Genomic DNA, 24982 nt, shown 5'->3' on the forward strand with positions numbered 1-24982 from the left:
TTGCATCCCTTGTCTTCGGATCGGGATACAATCCTCTCATTTGACAAAAATAAGATCCATACCATGACGTAATCTATTATAAATTGTTGACCGAGTTCGTTGACATCGAAAAATTAGGTGAGTAATATCTTAAACTTACAAAACCCGGAGCTTGGAAGTTGAATAGAATGTGGAGTTTCAATCATCTGTTATCGACAACGAAGGCCAACACAATAGCTCTTGGCTCTTATTGTCTTCTATAGAAAAAAGCGTGGTTAAACCAGTGAAGTAAGAGATGCATCAAACACTGGACAATCCTTTAACAAACGAAGTAACTGATTTGATCAGAACATATCGAAATACGCATCACTCTTGGTAAAGGTTAAACAAAATCGCTGTTCGCTAATTAGTTCTTGATGACGAGGAACATATTAAATCGAGTAGGAAGATAAAGCAATAAAACTGTCGATATTAACACAAAACACAAATGAGGTATATAAATGTGAATAAAAAAAAGAAGAAGAAAAAGACGAGCTACTGTCCCAAACAATATTGCACACACATTCCTTGTGCGGATTCGATACCTTACAATTATGCTCAGGTGGAAATGGTAAATTTGGGTGGGATATACTCTCAAATAAGGTCCGATTGACCATATATGGTTTTGGTGAGGCGTGTTTCGAAAGAGATCGATGAGTGTATTATTGAACGATCAGAAACAGATAGTTTCGTCGTTTTCTACATCATACTTGGACTAACCGAAACGAAAATGATTTTGAATTCTTCTTTTTCTTTTTTTTTATTTCATCTATTTTCAGCGTTCATCTAAACTTAGAACTTATTTTAGAATATGATCAAGTTTCGATCGTACATCGCATGCGTGAACACGATCGATTTAGCTTTATCTCTTTCATTAATCGACAAAAAAAGCACAACCGTGGGGCGTGAGTAATATTATGGCAATCGAACACGAACCGGCAATGGTCTCTTTCTATTTAAGTCCATAAAAGTTGCATCGAATTCTTGTTTTTGGTTTTGATTTCATTCTCTCTTGACACTCGTCAGAGTAAAGTTTAGCAAATAAAAATCGTTTGAAAAGCGGTATACATCAGCATTGAACGAACAACAAAAATTTAACTCTACGAAAAACCATATGGTTTTGTCGACTTTGTATTTTGACAGCACCGATAGTACCACTATACTCATACAAAACGCGAGACGAAACAAATTCTCAGTATGTGATTTGTGTTCGCGTAGCGCGTATTTAATGTGAGAATTCGACTTTATTTTTCCTGAACCGTATGTGTGTTTATAGCTCTATTTTTATCATTTATTTCCTATAAATAAAAATTGTGACTTGATCTACGGTGAATCTGGTGTGTGAAAAGTGAGTTAAAAATAAATAAAAAATATTACAGTGACCGATACGGCTGGTATTTCGGTTTAAAAAAAAACACTTGTCCTCCTGTGTTTTCCTACATTGAAATAAAATCCGAAACCGAAATGGATCCGTCTGGAGGGCGCGACTCACGCTATAATCTAAATTATAGCATGAGTATTGGTTTGTCGATGAGTGAAAATCCGGATATGTATGGTAATCAAAATGCCACACTAGTACGACCTCCCAGCGGTCTAGGCCAGTCAATGAATCGCAGTGGTGGTCTGATGGGACCGAATACACAATGTAATAATATGTCAAATAGTCGTGGTATTAAAAGGACTAGTTCGGATTGTTTTGATGATCGGGCAATGGGTTCACAAAGTTTAACGTTAGACGGTTGTACGGGCAATGTTAACGATGTCGTCGATGACGGATTCACATCGCTGCAGAAGAAATCACCGCCAGCAAATGGAAAGAAAACAAAGGGCCGTGTTAAAATCAAAATGGAATACATCGACAATAAGCTGCGCCGATATACAACATTTTCCAAACGGAAGACTGGAATTATGAAGAAGGTAAATCAATGTGAATGCATGCAAATCCCTGTGAAATTTATCTGTAAACGAATCAACAACGGGATGACATAACCTTTATCACTATTTATGTTCCTACGTTTCTCTCACAATTTTCCGTCTTCTGGATTGTTAATGTCAAAATTCGGTATAATATCCGACTGCATATCGAGCGTATATCGAGTGCTTGTGGTCGTTGTATTATGGTTGAAAATGTTATGGTGTGTGGCGATGTAGTTGCGCTACATCAATGCCCACCAGTGATACGTACTTCGAAAATGCATAGAACAGCGGGATTTTTCATTTATTTAATTGTAAATTTTTATCAGTTTTTGTGCAATGACTCATAGATTACGGTATACAAATTGTTTGCATACATGATGACACAAAGTTAATTACTTTATCTTGCCGTTATGGTATGAAAATCCCATGCAACAAAATAAATTCCTGGAGAAACAATTTGGAGCAGAAATTTGTTTGTTTCAAAAATTCTGAACAGGAAATAAGTCGATTCCTCTTCTGAAGACTCTTCAGTCTTCAGTGAAGACCCAAACTTCATTCCAGTCTCTTTTTTCGAAATTTCCTGAACCTAATCCCTCAAATGACAAGACAAAATTAAATTAAATAAAATTCTGATAAATCAAACCCCTTCAATTGGGACAGTATTTTGGGATGATCCTCAATCCTCAATCTTCCTCATTACTTTTTCCTTTTGTTATAACCGCCAATGTTAAACCTTTCACTTCTGAAGAGAGCTAAATTTTCTCATCTTCAGCTAGTGCATCATTTTTATGCAACTTTAATTATTACGATTCAGCAATGAACTCGTCTTGCTTCTGCTATGTCAGAAGTAGTCAAGGATTTTTTTACTGCATTGGAAAACGTCAAACTGAGTCATTTTTTGTGAAAAGTAAGCTTGAGTGCAGGCTTGACTTGGTGGCATCAAGTGGTAATTCCTTCGAAAATTCTTCGATTTTGTGTGGAACTGAGAGCAATGACTTTGGTATCATTGTGACTACTCATTAGCATTTCTTTGAAGGCTTGACATGATTCTCCAAAGTCAATTACCCGTTACAATTCTCTTGAGAAGTAAATTAATCGAAATCTTTCGGAAAACATTTTTTTCGTCGCGTTGGTAACTACTAAATACATCAACTATTTTCTAAACTTTGTGATTTTTTGGATGATTTTCAGAAATAATGTTTTCTTCCTATTCCAAGTAACCAAAGGAAAATGTCCGGCGAACCAAATATTTTAAAACTATCTTCCGGATTACTGACAAAAAAGATTTCCAAATTGCACATTTTGCAGGTAACTTTGTAGTATTTTACATCTGTACCCCCTCCCGCAAAACATGCAGTTTTGGTACAAAGTGTAGATTACCTGGAGACAAAGCAGTGTCGATTCGTTTGACAAACACTAGCCCGAAAACACACAAGCAATTTTGCGTCGATGGGATCGACAATTATCCTGCGTTTTCCATTGTAATAAGATATTCACACCACAAGCTAAACAATGGAAAACGCTGCATGATTGTTGATCAAATCAACGCAAAATTGCTTGTGTGTTTTCTGCTTTTGATTTTCCGTCAAGACGAACGTACACATGTCTAAATTGTTGCCTACATTTCGAGGCAAAATTATTATTATTTTGGACTCGCATCCTTTTTCGAAAAAGTACGACCATCGTTAGGTGTTAAAATGTGTTAGTTTTCAGCAAACATTTAAATGTTTGTGGTGATGTAACCTAACTCCGAGAATACTCAAAATATGTGTCAATGTGGAAAACGCAGCATAATTATCGATAACATTGACGAGATATCGTGTGTTTTCGGCCTAAATCTTTCGATTTTCAGTCTTTAATTTACTGCGCTTCCTGCTTCATTAATCCTGCGCTTAAGTAATCGTTTTTCCTTAAAAGGATCGTGGGAAAACGCGAACAATAATCCACATTAATTTGATCTACATCCGTAATCTGCACAAATACGTAAAAAAACTTAAATTTCTTTGAATTCATTTAGTTTCAAATCGAAATCTCTTTGATCTATTTTTAAAGGCTCGATTTTAATTGATGAAAAGTTCATGATTTTCCATTGTTGTTGTTGTGGACGCGATCAACAATGGCTATGTGGAGTATTGATCTTCTAAATCAATTCTTTTCTCCTTTAATCCATTCCACCGTGTCAATAGCTTTTCAAACATCTCATTATAACAGTAGTTTGATCTATTAAGCACTCATCTACGGTTCATTTATTCAAATATCTGTAATTATACAAATTGACTTGACTTAAAAAAATACACACCAATGGTCCTAGATAATGGCCGAGAATTATAATTTAAATAAGAAAGTAAGAAATTAAATCAATAAAAAAATCAAAATATCATCCACAAAAATAATGGTAAAAAACCCATCCATAACCTTCTGCCATGCATACCAAATAACAACCCAGCAGAAGACGGAGAAGAAGAAGAAAAAACATCCATTTTAATAACAGTGTTGATGCTTGTCTTCGTTCTGATTTCCACTACAGAATTCGGTATTACCAGTATACATACACGATCAATGCCAGTCATTAGCATTATAGCAAACACAAGATCCGTCAAAAATCAATCTCATCATACCTCTTTTAACGTACTAATTATTTAATTTTCTACATATCAGAGAGACGAGTCAGCAAGATTCTTTTGAATTACAACCAAAAAAAAAAATTAAATTTCTTTTCGTATAATTTGTTTTTGTGCGTCCGATAATACACATTAACACAACCAGCCAGCCAGCTTATAAAATTTATATTATGTTGAAATCGCTTTCCTTTTACGGGATAACAGATGTTTGCACAAAGCCTTAAATAAACACTTTACCGAACACCTATCGGTACGTATATCGGCCACGGCGGTTATTTAATCGAGAACTATTAAATCCATCTGAATGCCATAAATCACGGAAGCCTACGTCTTCATAAAACAATAACTTAACCGGACATTTGCAAAGGCTTTTTGTCGGATGAGCAAATGTTTTGCGTGTTTGTTTTTTTGCCGTATATCTTCTCTCCAAAAGTCTTAACCCGCGGCGCCTATCAATATAGGTTTCTATAACATTTACCTCTGGTTCTCTGTTTTCTTGTTGCACCGTTGTTGTTGTTGTGCGCCTTTTTTTTAGTGTATTTTGATATCAACCGTTTTTGATCGCAATGCTTTTTTGTTTATTCTTTTTTTTTTCCTGCATCATCATCATCATGTACGCATATAAAATACATATATTCGAGGTGTATGTTAGGAAGGAATAATAAAAAAAAGCGACAACACACACTCGTTACAATTTTACCATTTAACTAACCGTCTCTGTTCCGAGATTATCTTTCAAGGAAGAGAACATTCATGTTACTAAACAATTTTTTCTTCCATTGTTTCTGCTTCAATATTTTAAAGTCTGAAAATATTTTGTATTTGTTCAACAGTCGATACGATATACACAGAACAAATAATTCCGAATTAACTTCGGTACAGCATCATTTTGTTTCTTTGGCGTATTTTTGTTGTTGTTGTTGTGGATGCAATATTGATGGCAAGAAAGATGTGTATAATGTGCTTGGTGCAATACAGCGATAAACAGGGATTTTAGTAAAATAATTACTTCGATAACAATGTGGAATTAGGTCAGCTCGTTTTCAATTTATCTAACCGTTTCACAGACTATGGTGCAGAAAAAGTGCTTAATATCGCCTGTCTATGCAATAATAGTAAATTTAGTGTCCATGGGCAAAAGGATGGAAAATCGATATGAGGGTGATTGTGTTACCGAGCCCTGGGAAAAGAACAAATTCCATCCTAATCCCATAGAGCTCTATTTTACTGAACAAAATATAAACAAATTCTGACTCAGCATGAAACAATGTCCTTTTATCGTCCTAGGGAAACACTGCCTTGAGGAAATAAACATTTGTCCTGGATTGACTGATAATTTAATTGAAAGCAAATCAGCTCATCTTGTCTTGTGCGAACTGGGATAATTTAAGTGGCTCAGAATTAACTAGTAGAATTTTGCCTTGAATTATGTCTTGAAACGGCACACTGAGTCAAGGAGTTCTAATTTTATTTTGATGCCTTGGAAATTAATTTCAAAATTTGTATCGTAAATTAGCACCCAGGATGAAACGTATGAAACGAAAGTTGTACACGTATCTGTTGTGGACCGTTTATTTTAACGATTTTGCGGGTTGTAGCCCGAGAGAAGTGTGATATGTATGTTCTAAGGAATAGATGGACAATCTTTCACTCAACAATTCTTTCAAAAATTCAATAAAAAGCAAAACTCTCAAGAGATATTTACTTCTGCGAGCTTGTTAGAGTTTAATAACTTATGATTAGGAAATTCGAATTTTCACTGTACTATGAAACATAAAAATCCAACCAGATTTTTAATTGAAAAGCTCTGTACATGCCATAAACTGCAGAGGTACAGAATCCAATACTGAACGAATCATTCACCAAAATACTTTTTCGTGTTACAGGTTGCAGCCCTAACCGAGTAATTGTTTTTGTTGTAATGGAAATGATAGTTAGAGAGCAATGAACCCTTTGCAAATTTGATGGTTTATCTGAACCAAAATCAAAAATGTGTTACTTTTGAAGGAAACATTGATTTGTGGGTGATAACTTATTCCACTTGGAGAAACCTTTGCAGATCGTGTAAATTTATGTAATCTGCACAGTTTTCTCCAAGTGGGGTTGTGGGGTATGACTCACAAACCAATGAATCATAAAACTTACTTACATATTCCTGGCCAAGACATTCTTTAAATCGATTTTTCACCATGAAGCCATGATGGCTCATTTTTGGCCAAATGGAGAAAAATATAGATCTGGTCGTGGTCTACATTCTTCTCCATTTGACCAAAAATGAGCGATCATGCCTTCATGATGAAAAATCGATTTAAAGAATGTCTTGGCCAGGAATATGTAAGTAAGTTTTATGATTCTCCTTTAAAAGTAACACATTTTTGCGGGCTTTAAAGGATTTAATTTTTCAAAAAAAAAGGATTTTGGTTTAGAGAAATCATCATAAAACACATAATTTTCCGCCAAAATGTAGGCTACAAATTTGCAAAGGGATTCTACACATGGCTGAATTGTTGCCTGCATTTCGGGGCAAAATTATTATTATTATGATGACAATTTTTGATTCGAAGCTTTTTTCGAAAAAGTACGACCATCGTTTGGTGTTAAAATGAGTTAGCTTTCAGCAAAAATTTTAATGTTTGTGGTGATGTAACCTCAGTCCGAGAAAACTCAAAATATGTGTCGATTTCCGTGAAATACTGAGTTTTCTCGGACTGAGGTTTCATCACCACAAACATTAAAATTTTTGCTGAAAGCTACCAATAAAAATTTTGCCCCGAAATGTAGGCAACAATTTAGCCATGTGTAGATTCGTCTTAATGAGAAATCAATCTGATTCTTACTGACACTAAATATTTTCACTTGAACCAATTTGGAACTTCATTCTAGCTCAAGGAAATGAATAGTCGTTGAAAGCTTTTTTCAGTTTTTTCTGGGTTGATACTTGAAAGTTTAAAGTAAATTTGAACGTCTGAAAAAACCATATTTTATAGCTCGCTAAGAATAACAAGGTGAACCCCTTCGGTTCTTCTTAGGAGGAAGCAGCGTACGCTTCTGTCCTACATAATAATCACAGAAATGTGATAAGATTTTCCATGCTGCGAGCGAAAATCCCATAAACGGATAAAATCGATAGATTCAAACGAAACATCAAATACAAATACTCGAATTACAAACACACCATAAATTGGAAAGTACAATTTTTTGTTTGTTTGTTTGTTCGTTATCCGTCATCACTTCGGAACCGATTAACACAATTCAGTTTGAAAGACAAATTTTCTGAAACAATCAAAAAGCTTAAAATATTATATTTATCTTCGTTGAACGTAACATCTATACAGACATATAGGTATACACTCAACGAATGCGGCTTCTTCACATAAAAAGATATCATCGACCGTATCATGCTGGTTACACATGCCATTTATCTATAAAGGTATAAAATGCTTCATTGTGCAGATCGTTCGCGTTTTACTATTTATTTAAGAAATTTCCAATATTTCCCACGCCAATAATAATCTCGTACACTCTATTCGTTTTATATTTATTTAACAATTTTTCATTGTAGATTGTGTGTTCCTCGTTTTCGATTCATTCATAAATATTGTAGAACCGAAACGGCACAGAAAAACACCTTTTAGTGTTGTTGTATGCACCGCACTGGTGTTATTACGTTAATGTAAATAAAGGCGATGATAAACAAAGTTGCGTATTATTTACACAAAATGCGGATTATTCAGTCGCGTGGTTGAACAACTCAAAAGTGGATTTTTCTTTAAGTGATACGTCATTAAGTTGTTAATATGTTTATTGTGAAATTTTCTTTAAAACGCCTCCCTACGTTTCATATAGGTTTTTATAGATTTTTTTTTACTACATTTTAATGCTCGCATATCAGCTGGTAATAGGTGGGTAGAAAGGTTATAACCAATTCTTTTTTTTATTCTTCTTAAATGAAAAACAAGTAGAAAAAGCCTTGAATGATCTCATGCATTACATGACAATTTTTTCATGTTTTTTTTTCTTCTCTTCGACGAGTAGTTTTTAAATTATTGGTTTTTATGTTGTAAACGCGAACAGTTAATCGAACTTTTCAAGCTATAACATCGTGTATAGATGTGGATTGATGGAGATGATAATTAATTAGATAATTTTTATTTCGATTTTTTTTTTCTTCTTTACTTCAAATTTAGTTATTCTATTGACAATACAGGCGCCAATAGGTGTCGATGAGTCAACAATATTTTATTAGCTACCGTTTAAAATTGAGAAATTTAATTCGGACTCTCGTGCTTATTGTTGTTTACAGAAAAAAAAAATTCGTGTTCGATGTGGATTTTGTGTACAGTCTGTGGCCTAAGTAAATTTATCACTTCATTATGTCAGCCCCAGATGTTAATTGCTTAAGTATATTTGCTGTACGCGATCTGTGACATTGATGATGACTCAATTCCCAAGAAGAGAATGACAACAGAATTCTTATGTCTACTTGCATAGAGATTCGGAACATCATCAGTTTGTCGTAAATGGATTGAATATCTTTCATAGGACATGTACATATGTTCGGCGAAACATTATTTGTTGTTAGAATCGCTGAATTTATGCGATTCCGATTTGTTTCCAATCGGAATAGATTTCAAGGACTTATCGAACATTAAAATTTTTAAATTAACATTCGTGGGTGTGGCACGATCGTACGATTAGCGAAAAATGGTCAAGCATCTCATTGACTTTATTTGTCGATTTTAATTAACCTTATCGTTCGATACAAGCCGGTCAAAATTTGCCCACTGAAAAGATGAGCAGATTATCTCTGGTAAAAGATGTTGATGCCATACTTATAGCAGTTTTAACAGTTTTGATCAAACAATTTCGTTGTCTGACCACAATATAGTGGGAAATTAGCAATTGGTGAAGCAGCGGAACAGCTACTAAAAGAGGTTCCACTTTGAATTCCAAAGGAAAAATTCAATTCTAGTTATAGTGTAGGTCTCCTCTGCACACTCTGTCATAAATAAAAACCGATTAAACCTGTTACAGACGGCTGTCATCTGTTATCGACAAAGACAGCAAGAATAAACAACAATCTCATACTGCTGAGGTGTTATATAGCAAAAATCATGTTCGAAACAAATGAAGTAAAAGATTTCTGAAACCAATCTCTATAAATCTTCGATCAAATGAAGTAATAGTTTGAATAGTAAAACTGCTGATATGCTTGCCGTCTGTGACAGGTTAATTAATTATTGCTCGGTTAAGAGGTCCAAATGCTGAATGTATCTATGACGGACGATTCCGTCTAAAAATACATTTCTCTAGTGCAAACATACCTCACGACATCGTACCGCGAATGTCTACAATGTAACAAATTTCCATTTCGGCTCAACGCTAACATTTGCTTAGCTAAAATTAATGCAATTTTTAATTATAATATACGTGACAGTCATAAAATATGCGGTCGACGCCAAGTCGACTTATTTCGTTACGAAAGCAATTAACTTTGGTTACCAACACCGCCTGAATTGATGTGTTAATTTCAATGCGAACACTTTTTTCTCAATTACCGAATTGCCTGGCATGTTAAACGTAATGATCCCTTTGTCTAACCCATTTTTCTTCACTTTTCTGTCCTCCACTTCAATATTGCATCCCACACGTGCCAACAACGTTACCAACTGGCATACTAATTAAACCGTTTCAATGGGCGATGAACCCTTCCGCATTGCTATATATACCGGCATCCCTACACACAACGTTGTTAAAAATATGAATTTCAAAATAATAATATTTAACATTTCATTAAAACATTGTAATTTAAATGCTCAAATCATAAATTAATGACTACAAGATGATGATCACCCATTTACCATAATTTAAAATATATGATAACAAACCGCACGAGTTAAGCTAACAGCCGTGGTAGAAATAATCGCTAGAAAATTATGCATTGAGCAGCCACTTACCATATCTCATTGAAATATTTTTATGTAAGAAGATGTGGAGAAAAGGAAAGCAACGAAAATGCCAAGACCAAGTCGTTGCTGTAAACGAAGCGGAGAGAAGGAATACGAAAGAAGAAGAGAAAAAACCGTAAAAAACGATAAAAATCGACATATTTCGCTTCCTATGGCTATAAATTTATATTTCATTTGGTGTAACACGTTCCGTGCGTTTATTAAATGGCGCGATACATAAAACAAGCGAGGTGAAAGGATTAGATTAATCAGAGCGGCGATATTATGTTTCAGTTAATTGATTATATATTGGGCATTGTATTTATTGTGCATGCACGGGGAGAGTCAAGAGTCGAGAGTGTTTATTGGTTTTAAAATGTTCCAAATTACTTTTCTTGCTTGAGAAATTTATTATCCCAGGTTCGCTTCAAGACGTTCTACCCGTGCATGCATAAAGGCAGAGACAGAAGCCAACCGATTTTTTTATGCATGACGTCTTTTAAAGGGAGCCCCAATGGAATAAAAGGGTTTTTGAATATTTGTTGTCAGTCCCGAGAGACCAGTTTTTGTCATCGAAAACAAAATTTTATGAACCGACATAGCTTTCTATGTCTGTTTTTTTGCATTCGTATATGAAGACATCCAGTAATGATTCTAAAAAAAACTCAATGAAACAAACAACCTTCTCAAACTATTAAATCAACCAAAGCGCTGCTACTTTATTTAATGAAACACGAAATTGCCTTCGATGCCAAATTACTTTACATCCAGTAATTTGCATAGAAAACTACTAAATTTCGTCGTTATAATGTGAGAAACGACTGGCAAAAACGTAGGAAATAACAAGCAAAAGTCTCCAAGAATAAATGTGAAAATTACATTCTTTTGCTGGAGCGACAAATCATTTTCTTGACTGTTTTTACTACTGTAACAGTTCAGATACAGGCTGTGAAGCTGAGAGCTTGCATGCATATCATTTCCTCTATATCATACATATCATCGTACATTCCAGTAGTGACACTATCTTAGAAGAAGAATATTTATTCTGTCACATCTGCTTGCCAATGGCTGAGGTATGCCCAGCGGAATACCTCACATCCATTGTAGAAAAGTCTGAATAGTGTAAAAATGAAGAGATTTGTGGCAAATGATGAATGAAGTTTCCAAATAAAATTTTGATTGAGTCAAGTTAAAGATGAGACTTGTCCAGGCTCCACCGGCCTTTGAATAAAAATTTTGCTTCTAATCTTCCTTTTTTATGGTCATCAATAGGTAGTGTAACCATATGCCATTAATTTCATAGATTTCAAATAGATTTCTGATGCGCACTCGGTGTAGTGGCGTTTGTCTGGTAATTCTATTTTAATTAATTTCTGTTTTACCTCATGCCTATAGTGAAATCGGTAACATATGTGTAACCCCAACGAACGGATTGAACCAGATGTGTATTTTTTGTCTTTTTTGTTTGAGCGAAATGATCAATTTCCGAAAATTTCTATGACTGACTGTCCGCTGATTGTTCGTCTCGTTGCAAACGAATTATCCGAATTAAAATGTTCCTGAACGCTGTAAATGCAAAGTTGTTAATTTTGTAAACCGAGGGTTTTAATGGTCATCATTGCTGCAGGGATTTTTTGTTGTTGTTGTTGTTAATCAATCGCAATTGTTATAAATCCACTGGTAAAATATGCAGCGCATTTTATATTTAAATCTCATAAATTATTCCAACCACGTGTACTCCATTTTCCAATGTAAAACAAAACCGAACAACGAAAAAACATTATGTTTTGCTCAACGAAAAACATAAAAATAAATTCAATCTGGCATTTTGCACCAAACCCTCGCCTTTTTACAATGAGAAAAATCCGCACCACATTCTATATTCACATCATTTACAGCTTTGTTTTCGCACTATCTGGTTGTCGTTGTTTAACAAAACTAATAAAAGATGTGAAAATAAAATGAAAAAAACAAAATTGAAAACACACTTTTAAAGAAGGTCGCCAATTGGGCTATACGGAGCGCGGCTTTTATCTCTTATTCTTGTGTATGTTGTTCTTGTATGCATAAAGCAGAGCATTTATTACGTATTCTGATAGTTTGTTGCTCCTGTTGGTTGGTGTCACCTTTACCTACCTTATCGAGTTTAGTAAAAACATGAGTCGAAATAAAAAGTGTAAAAGAAAAGCAAATAATTGCAAACAGACAAAAGTCCTTTGCTTAAAGGTGTTTCGTTCGACGGTAAATAAAGCTTTGAAACAATAGGCATTTATTATGCGATTTCGGTGGTGTGAATTCATGTTTTAACACATGTTTCACTGAATGCTATAAATAAAATTAAAATCAACAACATCCATGGGACAAAAACAACAACAACAATGGCGACAAGTTTTAGATGAAGAAACGTTGGACGAAAATGTTTTTAACATTAAAAACTGTATCATGGGAAAGCATTTACAGCGTCAACTTTTGGACTCGCATGACCTACAAGTTGACGATCGTACAGAGAGATGCCACAAATTTCCTTAAAATGTTTTCTATACTTGGATCAAAAATGATTCGTGGGACAAAAGAATAATTAAATGCAGCAAGAGAACATGTCGCATTAGCGAATTATAAGAAAAATGAAAGCTGCATTTTTCCTGCTGTTACCGTCCCGAACGTCTTCTAGATACATCGTGTGTAAAAGCCTTTAAAAAGGCAGCAAAAATTTTTGATTTTCATTTTTCTTATAATTCGCTAATGTATCACGTCCTCTTTCTACATTTAACTACTCAACAACTCATCCTTTATTTACACGTCCAGTTACTAGCGTAGTTACTACTACACGTCCAGCGATTTTCAGTTATAAATTAGTACAGTCAAAGGCAGTCAATTTTCAGCATAAATTAGCTTCAGCTGTTTTTCAGCTGATCCATACAAACAATCACAACCGTTTATACGTCTTTGTCCGGTTTTACCACTATCATGCGCTTGCGTGTAGCAGCTTCAACCGTATGAACAAGGAAAACCAGTTTTGATTGTGTGTGTAGATCAACTGAAAAACAGCTGAAGCAAATTTATGCTGAAAATTGACTGCCTTTGACTGTATATTATGGATTAGTAGATCGTTACGCAACCTTTGCAGGGTTTGTGTGGATTTCTGTAAATTGTTATTCTCTATTTTAGTAAGAACCTAATTGGAGAATAACATAGTCAGGAAAACTCACATTACTCTGGTAAAAATGGACTAACCGTTTACATCTTAATTTTTGATCCTAAGAAAGGCTCCCTTAATAGCTGACAAGAAATCTTGTGGAACAGGATACACTAAAAACTTAGCTGCAAATGTTCGATGTATTTCTGTCCTCATCTACCACACTACATTGGTATCATAGATTTAAACTTTCTTGTGACCACAAAGAATCAACGGTGTGAAAGTCGTACTTAATCTCATTAATACCTGCAGTACACTTTTGCGTCTTCGAAAGCATGAAGAGATTGTAATTTTTGTGTGGAGCCGAGACAAGCGGTCCTTTCTTTTGATATTTGAACCTATTACGTGCCAATTGAAATCATGGCAAAAACCTAACCCGATCTTGCATAATATTTAAAAGCACAAAATTGTGGAAATGGATAAAATACAAAACCGAAAAATCGAACAAAATGTATATACGTATGATGTCGGTGCTTATTGAGCAGTCCACATGTTACACATGCATCTGATGCAGCATGCATATTTCGTTTTTTTTTTTTGTTTCTTTGCATTGTACAATTTTTCGTTTATACATATGCGCTCCCGAGGAGTTAAATAAGTAGCATCTCTTTTCTGCTTCAATTTTATTTCGATTTGAATAAATATTGTGTCGTGTTGTTGTGTCGCCTCAAGCATTATTAAATGAAAGGAACTCTGCACCGAATACGTTGCAACAAGTGCATGAACGATAATCGATTCCAATTATGAATGGTGTGAGCGCTGTGCTGAACTACATAATCAAATCGGCGTGATGCATTTTATAAATATGAAACAAAATACACAATGGCTATCCGTAAAGTGTGTGTATAAATATTGTTAGCGCTCGCTTTTTGTATGATGTGATAAAAAAATCAAAATTAATATTTTATAGTCGCGCTGGATTTATCGTTCTGTTATCGGTGTTTTTAGTTTAAGACGTTTCTGGAAATTTTCATAAATTAAAGGCCAGTTATTTTGAATTGGTATTTTATTCAGAAACGAAAGGTGGCAATTAAAATTGAATTTGTCAGCCGAACGGGACAACATAAATTTTAATCGTTTTGTTTGGCACTCCATTTATTAGGGCATTGTTGATATTAATTAATTTGATTAATCTGTTTAATACTTAACCTGCTCGGCTACGAACTGATAGAACAGCATTCATTAGATCACTTTAATATTTTCACGTTTTACGTAAGAGGCTGCAAAGTCGGTATCAGTATCGGTGTCGGTATCGGTTTACTGTTTAAATTAAAATCATGTTCTGTGTCTTGTAATTCACATTCTGCCTATAAATTATCGTCAATATCTTAATCGGACACCATCTCCTACGGTTCGTAGCAGTTGTATGACTGTCATTTGGTTAAATCTGGTCATCTGTTAAAAGTGAGGAGCTGAGGAACTTGTCTGCGTTGAGTTACTTTAGTTAGTCAGTTTAGTTGAATTGATTTCGTTTCCAATTTGGTCACGTTATCTGAAACTATTCTCAGTTTTTTAAGGCTTAGAACTCTGAAAAGAGTCCTTTGGGATCAAAAGTAGGTCTATTTCATCTGTCAAAGTGACGTTTTAAACGTCAAACATTTTAAACTCTTTAAAACGGTCGGTAATTTCGTTAATTTTTCCTTATTTTTTTAAAAAACAATTTAAAAAAAATCAACGAAATTACTGACTACTTAAAAGATTTCTTATGTTTTACGTTTAAAACGTCACTTTGACAGGTGAAATAGACCTACTTTTGATCCCAACGGAATCAAGAGACATCTCAACTTGATCTACACATTTCAGTGATTCGATTTCAGGTTGAGTCTCAGGTCAGTCTTACTTAGAAACAGCAACGTATTGCTGTAATTTCCTGATAATGATTTAAAAAAACGAAGAAAACTGGAAGCCTGTATGATAATTCCACTCACTGAATGCAAAACAATCAGACTCTCTTATTTTACTTCATGTCATGCACAACCCAGAACCTAAATTAACTCAATTTTATCTTTACCTTCCAGGCATACGAACTATCAACATTGACTGGTACACAAGTGATGTTACTAGTAGCATCCGAAACCGGTCACGTGTACACATTCGCAACGCGAAAACTGCAGCCAATGATCACATCAGAGGCCGGCAAGCAACTAATTCAAACCTGCCTAAATTCACCCGATCCACCGAGTGGTGCAACAACGGGCGATCAACGTATGTCTGCCACCGGCTTCGAAGAGACCGAACTCAGCTACAACATCGGCGACGAGGATTCAAAAGTAAGACAATTAATTTATAGTCACGGTCATCATGGGCATGCTCATTTAGGTCATCCGCAGGCCGGCCATTACGGCATCGATCAGGGTTTAATGCAACAGAGTTACGGTGGACAGGCTTCACCACTGTCGCATACACAAGGTTATCCACCGCACGGTGGCCATACGCATCATCATGTGCCGCACTCGCATACGGCACAGATGAGTCATGCGCATGCACATCGGTAGTTAGAATTGAGATTTTGAAAGTTTTTTTTTTAATGAATATGTTTTTCGTGTGGCAAAATTATGAATGGACGTTTTAGTTGTGCGCTTTCCGATAATAATGTTTTTCGTTAGTGTGTTATTGCGGTAGTAATAGTGGTCGTTTGGACGGAAAGGACAAATAACTCGGGTTTAAACATTTTAGTTAAATTAAATTAATGAGTTTGAAACTAGTCGTTAGTTCATAAAATGTATTTTTGTTTAGCCACTTCGATAGCAATAATGAAAATGTTTATTGTACATATACAACGAATATTTATGCGTGATTATTTATTCATTTTTATATTTTATTTTATAAAGGGAAAAAGAAAATGATCCAACGAATTTGTTGTCTTTCTAAAAAAAAAACTGATCCAGGTCCGCGAAATGAGCAAATGAGCATGTCCGCTGCAATATATAGAGAGAGTTGTTGGTTGGTTTTGTTTTCGTAAAATATTTTGTGTTGATGTTAAACGTTTTTGTTTCTTATTGGGAATGCAATTAAATTTATTTTGAATGATGTGTGGCCATATTTAAAGTTTTGAATTTTCAAGTTCAATAATTTATTTATGTAATTAAGCGTGCGCTAGAGCTTAAGTTTTGTTTGTTGTTATGTTGTAGAATTGAATAATAATTTAAGTAAGAAATTTTCAAAAGTAAAAAATTTAAACAATTTAAATTAAAACGAAATTCTAAGTTATTTGTTGTATTTTGTACTTGTTTAGTTTAAAATATTTTTTTTGTCGTAGTTTCTGTTTGTTTTTCGTTTTTTTTTTCTTTTATTTTAAAGCAATGATCTCATTCACATCGTTTTAAGCACTTTAGTTGATGAAGTGTAGAATGAATGCTACCAATAGCAAATTTTGCTTTCATTTAAATTTATAAAAAAAATCTTTAATTAGTAACTAATACCACGACTGGCGATTATGTCAATTGAACGTGGCCGGTGGACAAAACTAATTTAGAAAATACAAAGTGTTCGCTGGAAATTAATCTCCTAATTTACATTTTTTTGCAATAAAAATTAATTTAAAGGAATCACAAAAGACAAAATAACCCATATTAAGGCCATAACGGTCTAGTTAATGGCACTAAAGGAATATTCCATCGGAACATATGATGATCCGGTCTTTTTTAATTGTTAAGTCTACACAAACAGCAATTAAATATCATTATCGAATCTGTTCCTTCAGTTTATCAATAAGAAATGGAGACAAAATCTTTTACGCAAGACAAGTACCTACTTTTGGGAACTTAATTTGTTGAAACTTACCGAAATTTGCTAAAAATTTCAGAATTTTACCTGAAATTTACTGAAATTTCCCGTAATTTCTAAAATTTCCCGAGATTTCCCGAAACTTGATGAAATTTCCCGCAATTTCCCGCAATGAGACGGGATGGCTCAGTGGTTACGTACTAGCCACCAAAATGATCCGGGTTCGATTCCCGTGACAGACAAATTCCGCATGGAATTTTTCTAGCGATTATATCGCATTGGTAACGTCCTAAGTTCACTCAAGCTTCATAATTTGGGTAGATGCGGTGTGTTTGGTGGCTGCAACGATGTACACACTGAATGAAACGTATGACGTAACCCAAATACGATGAATTTGTGTACATATGTCTAGCCTACATTAAGGCGAGATATCAATTTCGTACCTAACTTTCCTCAGAGAGTAATTACATACTTCGAGGCGTGGTTCGGAAGTCACGTAAAGCCGGTGGTCCAGACTGAACTTGTAATTGGCTGTAAAAGGCTGTTAGAACGGTCTCAAAACCAACTAATAAATTTACTAAAAAGATTCCCGAAATCTCCTAAGATTCACTTGAATTTTCTAAACTTTACCATCGTGAAGTCTTTCTATCAGAGACTTGTGAGTCATGGATGGTAATAACTTTTTCGAGGGCTTTAAGAACTCCAAAACATGCAGCCTTCGCGTGTATTAGTAAATTCTCCAGACCTAATTACTGCGAAAATTACGGGAGATGTCTTTTTCATCTTTTTCATTAGCCATCTAGATGATTTCTGAGTTTGTTTATGACACTAAGAAATGGGTTATTTTCCGAGATAAGGTCCCATATAAGCAGACTATGTTTACTGGTGCAGTAACACTAAAATTCGTGTTTGTTATGTTGAACTATTCATAAAATTTGTGTCGGTAATGTTGGTCACATGACAACAATCAATGCTTAATGTGCATGTGCAACAACATTACCAACTATAAATTTTTCGCTGACTGCCCCAGTACTCCACGTAATCTGATTATGTAAGACCTTGGGTATAGCCATCAACTCATAACCTTCCGTCGTTAAACGGTTGCAGTGCAACGTTTACGTTTAATTGGCAATCGAAATCGGTTACACAGAAGTCAATTTTCGCAATTCCGTTGAACGGGATCATGAAACGATTTGATGTGCGTGGTTTAGAAGAAAACATTTTAAGTTTTAGTGATCAATTTGAGAAGATTGTTTTTTTTTCATTTCATTTCATTCCGCTCTCCCCTCCCCCCATTTAGTATGAAATTCATAAACATTCCATTGTAAGTGATATTGCAATTAATGTTCCATAAAAAGACAACATTCCTGTGCTAAATTGCACGTTGATTTAATAAATAATTATGATCGATGTGCATGCGCATGTGTGTGACTTTATAGCCAAGTAAATGAAATATGGTACTTAACGTCATCTGGTATACTCTCTGTTTATGAAGAGAAAAAAAAAGGTTTTCAAATTTTTCCATGTCTCGATTAGAAAAATAGCTGAAATTTAATAGTGCGATTATATGACCAATTTCTCATGTGTGCTGCCATCAAAATAGTCGTTCGATTAAAAATATTTTCTTCTATTTCGCATTGGCTTTGGAAGGCACTGTGTCCATTGTCCATCGTTCATATGGCTTCAGTAAGAAATTATCATAATCAAACGAAACAATGATCCATCTCTGCAGGTCATCGTCTTGCAATTAAATTAACTTGCAGTTACAGGCCAATTCATTATTCATACAAAACAACAATCATTTTATTATGTGACATATATCGCCCAAAAGCGCAGCGGGTGAGATTCAAGCTGCGTTTCAAAGTTGGTTTTTTGTTTGTTTGTTCTTTCGTTCCTTTCGGTTTTGACTATGAAATCATCCATCCATTGCACATGGTAAAAATATAATTCGTTTGTCGGACTCTTGTACGCTTGCGTGGGGTGTTTTGTAAAAATATTTTTCGATTTTATGTTTTGAACATTGTTTAGAACGATAAAGGGAATTAAAAATTCAAAAAAGAAATATTTAATTTCTTACGCTTTCCTTTGAATAATCGTCACAACGCCTTAGCCGTCGAAAAGCGAATGGTGATATATGTGGCTGATAATAAAAAAAAACTTTATCACTGCAACTAGAAGCACACCGTTCAATTTCGGATTATAAATCATTTATTAGAGCCCTGAGGAGTTGTAAATCATTCCCAGTAACACTCATCAACAATGGCAGTTCCTAATGTCTTTACAATCGAATTTATTGCTTCGAATCGTTTGGTGTGCATTAGTGAAATTATGTTTACCATCAAATTCAGAAAATCTTCCGAAATTGGTGTCATGTGTTGAACAGTTAAAAGTAAAGGAACGAATCTTTTCAAATTTTCTTTCCATAAATCTCCTGTTCTACTTCTACTGCCTGATCCATATTTTCATTTTTTTTATATTTGGATCGTGTTGTTTGTTTCATTTGCATAAAAATAATTTTCATTTTTCTATTTCTATTCCTTTCCCTGTATTTTTGGCAAGAGATTTTTTTAGCACACAAAACCGACTCACCAAAATACAAAAAAAAAACGAGATTCAATTGCCTGCCGCTTACTGCTTCCAAATACTACACCGATATTTTCCGTTAAAAAAAATTTAACTACAAAAAATAGAAACCAAACACATAACAATTAACCCAATTTTCATCGCGCTATCGCCAGTGTAGAACATTTATTTAAATAAGTAAATTTTGTGTGAAAACATCTAAAAACTTACCATAATCTCTCCCACATAGCACACTCATATCTATTGAATTCGGATAGAATTCACACTCATACATTCCGAACTGTGTGTAGCTAGCTTAAGATACACACACGGTTTTCGGGTTAGCGCATATGGAATATTGAAAGAAATAAAAAACATTTTTGTTTAGTTGAAACAAAATTTTATTTTTGGCATTTGTTTGAAAATGGAATCTTTACCCATCGCACGATCGCCATATTTGTAATGCTCGAGAATTTTGTGGCTATTTATACGGGAAAGCTATAATATAAATCTATTTCGGGAATTATTTTCTTGGGAGATTAAATGAATGTTTTATTTCCTATATGTGCGTGTGATTAATTTCGACGAATTTATTTAGAGCTGCATTTTTCGTTAGCACACCAGAATCGCCATTTTTACATCGACCAAAAGAAAGAAAGAAATTCGGAATCCAACAAAAAGTGAAAAGGAAAAATGTTGTAATCGCCGATGTGGTCCAAGAAAATTTCTCCATTTTAGCTGGAATAACAATCTCATTTGAGCTTCACTTACTTCTATTAAAGGCAATACTTTCCAATTTAAGTAAAAGATGATTCCTTTAGTTGGGAATACACTTACCATTCAACACAAATAGCACAAATGTACGCAGTTGCGATGGCTGCCAATGTAAATTCAATTAGTAGAGTGATCAGTTTAACTCAACTTCGTCTTAGTTGTGAACCATCAACTGCTGTATTGAGTATGGTACATTTGCTGACTTTATCAACTTAACAAGAATCTCACGTGAGTGGCCTGACACGAGTGGGAAATCACTTAGATTGATCAAAAACTTGATACTGACAAATCATCGAATATTTGGTGATTAACCTCGAGGAGTAAGACGACAGATGATGAACCGCGATTTCTAGTTATTCCTTGTTGATTTAACGTGATTACTAACTGACCTGCTATGAATGACTTAGTTTGAACCTTGTTGATCACTTGATTTTATGCTTTGGAATATAATGTAAGTGGTTTTCCGTTTTCCCTTCGGCCTAACGTTAATTCAATGCTGCCTCTCAACGATTAAGTGACCAGATTTTGATTGTCTTTTGTTAAAATTAGGATGTGCTTCTATGCTCAAGATATCATTGCTCTGAAAACGAAATTTACGCAGTCGAACCAGACTGGAGAGCCGCCAAAACGACTCGCCGCCGCCGCCGGAGATTTTGGTTGGCTAATTGCAGCTAGCCGCCGTAAGCCGCCGCCAGAGGTTTAGGTCGGCTAACTCGGCGGCTGGTCCAAAAAAGATGACACAAACCAACAAAATTAAATTCATTTTTTGGGACAGTACCGTCACTTGAGAATGTACCCCTACTTTTAATGTCCCTTGCTATGACTATCTTTAAGATATTTTCTACTTTGATTTTCGTAAGTTTTTTATTTTTTCTTCAAAACAACATTCCAAGAAAAATTGAGAAATTTAAGAAAATTTTCAAGAATTTGTAGAAAATATTGTCGATGGACATGGTCTTTTGTTTGTGAAAATCCCAAATTTTATGAAAATCGTAAAAATTCGTAAAAATTGCGAAAATTCGATTCGTAAAAGATTTGAAATTTCATGAAAAGCGCAAAAATTCGTTAAAAGCGTAAAAATTCGTTAAAAGCGCGAAAACTTGTGAACAGAGCGAAAATTCGTAAAAAATCGCAGAAATTCGTGAAAATTACAAAAATTTGTCATCCAGCCGCCGCCAGCCGACCTTTTTGGTCGGCGGCTAGGTCCAGTCGCTGCCTGAACTTTTTTAACGGCTAAGCCGTACTTAGCCGCCGCCGCCACACCTTTTTTGGACGGCTAACGCCGCCGGCGTTTATTTTTCGGCTCTCCACTCTGAGTCGAACGCAGGCAATTTAGTATTATTTTTACTCAAAAAACCTTGCTCATGCACAATGATTCCTCAAGAAAATCATTTAGAAATAAGCTGCACCATTAGATCAGTAATGTCCATGTGATCTCCATCATATCTTCATAATGAACAGAAACTACCAGGTATGGTCTCCGATTTTAAAAACCGATTCAAACGCACTCATTTTCATATTTTTGCTGACACGAATAATGAAAACATTCAAGATAACCGATTTTAAAGAATCGGTCATACGTGGTACATATGTACATTCATTGCATCTAAGCAGATTTAAGCTCTGATGGATCCATCAATCCACAGTCTTACGACACGCACCTCGTAATTGAAGTCAAATCTTCTGTTCTTTTAGTTGGAATTTCTTCTTTACCTACACTAATCACTCAGACATCAATCGCAATTAAAATCCATAAATCAATTAAAACTGAAATTTAAGAACAAAGAAAAAAAAAATCTCATGTCTGAAGGAAGGCCGCCGCGCTATTCGCATATGGTAGAAAAACCTACACACACACCATTCGGTTCGAGAAAATTTATTTTTCTTTTCGAAAATATAAAAAAAAAATCCAAAAATTAACAGGCAACACCGATGTTAGTTGTATTCTATTCCCAATAAAACAATTAATTAATTTGTGTTTGACAATATGTAGGTATTAATATTGATTTGTTTGAATGATAGAAAAGTAATTTTATGAAATCGAAAAAAAATCTTGATTTTTATTCAAAGAAAACGACACCAAAACCGAAATTAATTCAGTTAATGGTGTATGTGCGAGATTCTAATAATACAGAGTTTTTCGATCAGTGGTGTTAACCTGGAATAATACGTAGTCGTTCGTGGCTCTGGCGTATATCGTACATCTTAAAACAAAAACCGAAAAAATTCCAGTTAGTGTTTTGTGTATAAATAACCAATTCGATTGTTACAAAAATAAATATTAACAAATTTAGTGGGACGACGACAGATTTTTTTTTTCTTCTTCTCCTTCGTTCGATGTTTTTATGTTATAATTATGCTAATTGAAAACAATTAAAAACAAATAAATGATCGAACTTCTGAACTGAAATGCTGAAGATGTTATATCCGTTACACACTTCGTAGCAATAGAATTCAATTGCATTCATAATGGTGTTGACAATTAACTGAAGAAAGGTAGAGAGGAAGAAAAAAAACTTAGACAAAAGAATACACGAACTTCTGTTGCGTTAAAGTTTGTTTTTTGAAAAGGCAGAAAACTTAAATTTTGACTCGATTTTTTCTCTTCGTCTACTCGTATGTAACTTCGCCCACCCGCACACTTTAGTCGCGGTCATATAATCGCATAAACATATTCCAAAACCCACTCCGATATTTTATTTTTTTTCTTTATATAATTTACCATTAGGCTCTCTTCTTGTAATGGATTCAGATATTTTAAAATGCGTAATAAAAAATGTATTTTCTCTTTTGTCATCTTTATTTGTTTGTATTTAAATATAATATGTGTTTCTGTGACGTCATCGAGGCATTCGAAATTTTTTACTTTTATTAAAATTAATAATTTCAAGTTTGGCCCGCTTCAAATATTTGTTTGTTTTTTCTTCGTCTTACCTACCTAAACTCTCTCATCATCATAAAATCATTGAACACGTGCCACTCCATTCTCCATGATTACCATGATTTAAAAATCGATTATTAATCAAATCAAATCCATTACACATCTCAATCACTTAATTCCCTCCAAATTACGTTCGGATATCGAAATGAATTAGCCCAGAGAAAATCATAAATTCTTTCCACTTTAAGCGCACACACCACTATTACATTGTCTCATTAGCGCGTCCAATTATATATCCCTACAGCCACAATTATATATCGAAAAAAAAATCTTAGAAGAGGTTTTACCTGGTACGTACGTACATAATGCATATAATGAGCCACAGTGAGTGGAGTAAAAAAAAATTATAAATTAAATTAAGTCATTTATTGTGTTGTGTATCACCACAAAGAGAAGAAAAAAAAATGAGAATAAAAAACCGATTTTATTCACCGAGCTTTTTTTGCTTCATCATGTTTTATGGTTTCTTCTGGATTTTGGTAAAATTTATGGTTATTACAGTCATATCCAAATTAGGATGGTGCCCCCATTATTTCATCAGTTTTAGGTTTTGAGATTTTGATTTGAGAGAAATTTTTGTTCGTTTTTTTTTTCGTTACTAAGCTCAACAGTTTATGGTTTGCAGCTAGTTTAACGAAATTCACAGTCTCAAATTCCCTACAATTATACTCCCAAAATTAGAATTAGGGCATTAGACATTACAAAAACAATTTTTTTTGTGGTTATTAAATTAGAGATTAATCTTGCGAATTGATAAAAAAAAATGAATTGCACACACAGTGCGAGCATAAATTATTTAAAATTGAAATTATATATTTCTAGTCAAAAATTAAATTTGATTAATGAAAGAGTAACGTAAAATAATTTAATTTAATTAAAAAAGAATATTTTTCTAATTTAAATCGATGACTATGAGACAATAATAAAATGAAAGAAACGCAAAGAGTATAACGAGGACAAAAGAAAGATGGAAAAATATAATTTTGGATATTTATTCCAATGAAAACGAATACATATATTAGAGAGTACACTTGAAACATTCTAGCATAATACACTGATAATTAAACACATAAATTAAGTATCTAGGCATTAAGCTTTAGCCAATTAAGTAAAAGAATATTATTATAAAAAAAACAATAAAATGCGAATTTAACGAACAGATTTGTCGTCTTGTATTTTTGTTTTGGTGCAGTTTTACTAAAAAGAAACCAAAACTAACAAATTAACTAAATTTTTGATTGAAATTAATATTTTATTGCCTGCCCCATACGAAAGTTGA

General features: G+C 34.2%; 1 protein-coding gene across 1 annotated transcript in view; it reads left to right on the top strand.

Moving 5' to 3' along the window:
- Window positions 1–1041: 1041 nt before the first annotated feature.
- Window positions 1042–24982, top strand: part of LOC119066419 (serum response factor homolog) — a 79233-nt gene continuing 55292 nt past the window's right edge. The window contains exons 1-2 of the mRNA XM_037168892.1: window positions 1042–1935; window positions 15719–15970. Coding sequence (XP_037024787.1) covers window positions 1483–1935; window positions 15719–15970 — 705 coding nt within the window. The 5' untranslated portion in view covers window positions 1042–1482. The remainder of the gene's footprint in view (window positions 1936–15718; window positions 15971–24982) is intronic.

This window comes from Bradysia coprophila, chromosome IV (genome assembly GCF_014529535.1).
Source record: "Bradysia coprophila strain Holo2 chromosome IV, BU_Bcop_v1, whole genome shotgun sequence".
Taxonomy (NCBI): Eukaryota; Metazoa; Arthropoda; class Insecta; order Diptera; family Sciaridae; genus Bradysia; species Bradysia coprophila.